The 902-nt window shown below is 28.0% G+C and overlaps 1 protein-coding gene across 1 annotated transcript; it reads left to right on the forward strand.

The window, feature by feature from the left end:
* The first annotated feature begins 14 nt into the window (after nt 1–14).
* Nucleotides 15–887, forward strand: LOC108629195 (uncharacterized). The gene is made up of 3 exons (XM_026817212.1): nt 15–130; nt 211–345; nt 419–887. The coding sequence occupies exons 1-3, from the start codon at nt 69–71 to the stop codon at nt 696–698; spliced, it is 477 nt and encodes a 158-aa protein (XP_026673013.1). The 5' UTR covers nt 15–68; the 3' UTR covers nt 699–887.
* Nucleotides 888–902: the final 15 nt, after the last annotated feature.

The following is a 902-nucleotide window of genomic DNA, read 5'->3' on the forward strand; positions in this document are numbered from 1 at the left end:
ATACATAGGAATTTGAAGAAAGTACAAATGTTGATTGTTACAGAAAAGGTAGCATTGACATAAAAAATATGGAGTGTGACATTCGTAGTCAAGATAGAAATGCTTCTTCAGATAGTGATGTGTATAATGTGTAAGTTTACGAAGAATATTTTATTTTACGTTATTTTATTCAGTGGTATTATAAATGTTAATATATTCACTGTTCCCTAGATCTTCACATGAAGATATATTGGAAGGAGAAATTGTTAGTTCCTGCAGCACAGAAGTGCATACATTGAATGCAGAATATGCAGAATGCATTAACTCTTTAATGACACGCAATGTAGAAGAAAGAAATGATAACAGGTATTATATAAAACTGGAAAGACCACTTAATCGTGATATTTGTTATAATCCATATATATATATTTTCTTTTAGTGCCCTGAAAGTTCAGTCTCTGACGTCAAACGATATTTTCAAGAAATCACTGGCAAATATTGATCTTGATTTGATACCATTCGTTCCAGAGAACCTTGTTATGATAAAAACGTTACTTTTCAATAGCAAAACTGAAATTATTAGTTTGCGACGTAAGATTAATACAGAAAAAATGAAAATGTATCGATTTAAAAAGAGAGTTAAATCCTTAACTTCTCTCATGAAGCATAATAAGGACATAAGTGAAAACATTTCAAATCTTCTACAAGTGAGTGCATGAACAAGAAATGTACAATTTATGTTATACAACAAACTATATTTACTAATGCTTATTTTAATAATCATGCAAAATAAACGGGTGAATATTTTGTATCACATAAAATGTGCTTGTATATACAAACAAATTGTTTGTAAACCTGTTTTTAATTCATAACTACTTTGCAAAATTTGAAATATATCAGTTTTTTTTACAAAAAGTAAAATA

This window comes from Ceratina calcarata, unplaced genomic scaffold, assembly GCF_001652005.2.
Source record: "Ceratina calcarata isolate Rehan_Ccalc_2016 unplaced genomic scaffold, ASM165200v1 scaffold1309, whole genome shotgun sequence".
Lineage (NCBI taxonomy): Eukaryota > Metazoa > Arthropoda > Insecta > Hymenoptera > Apidae > Ceratina > Ceratina calcarata.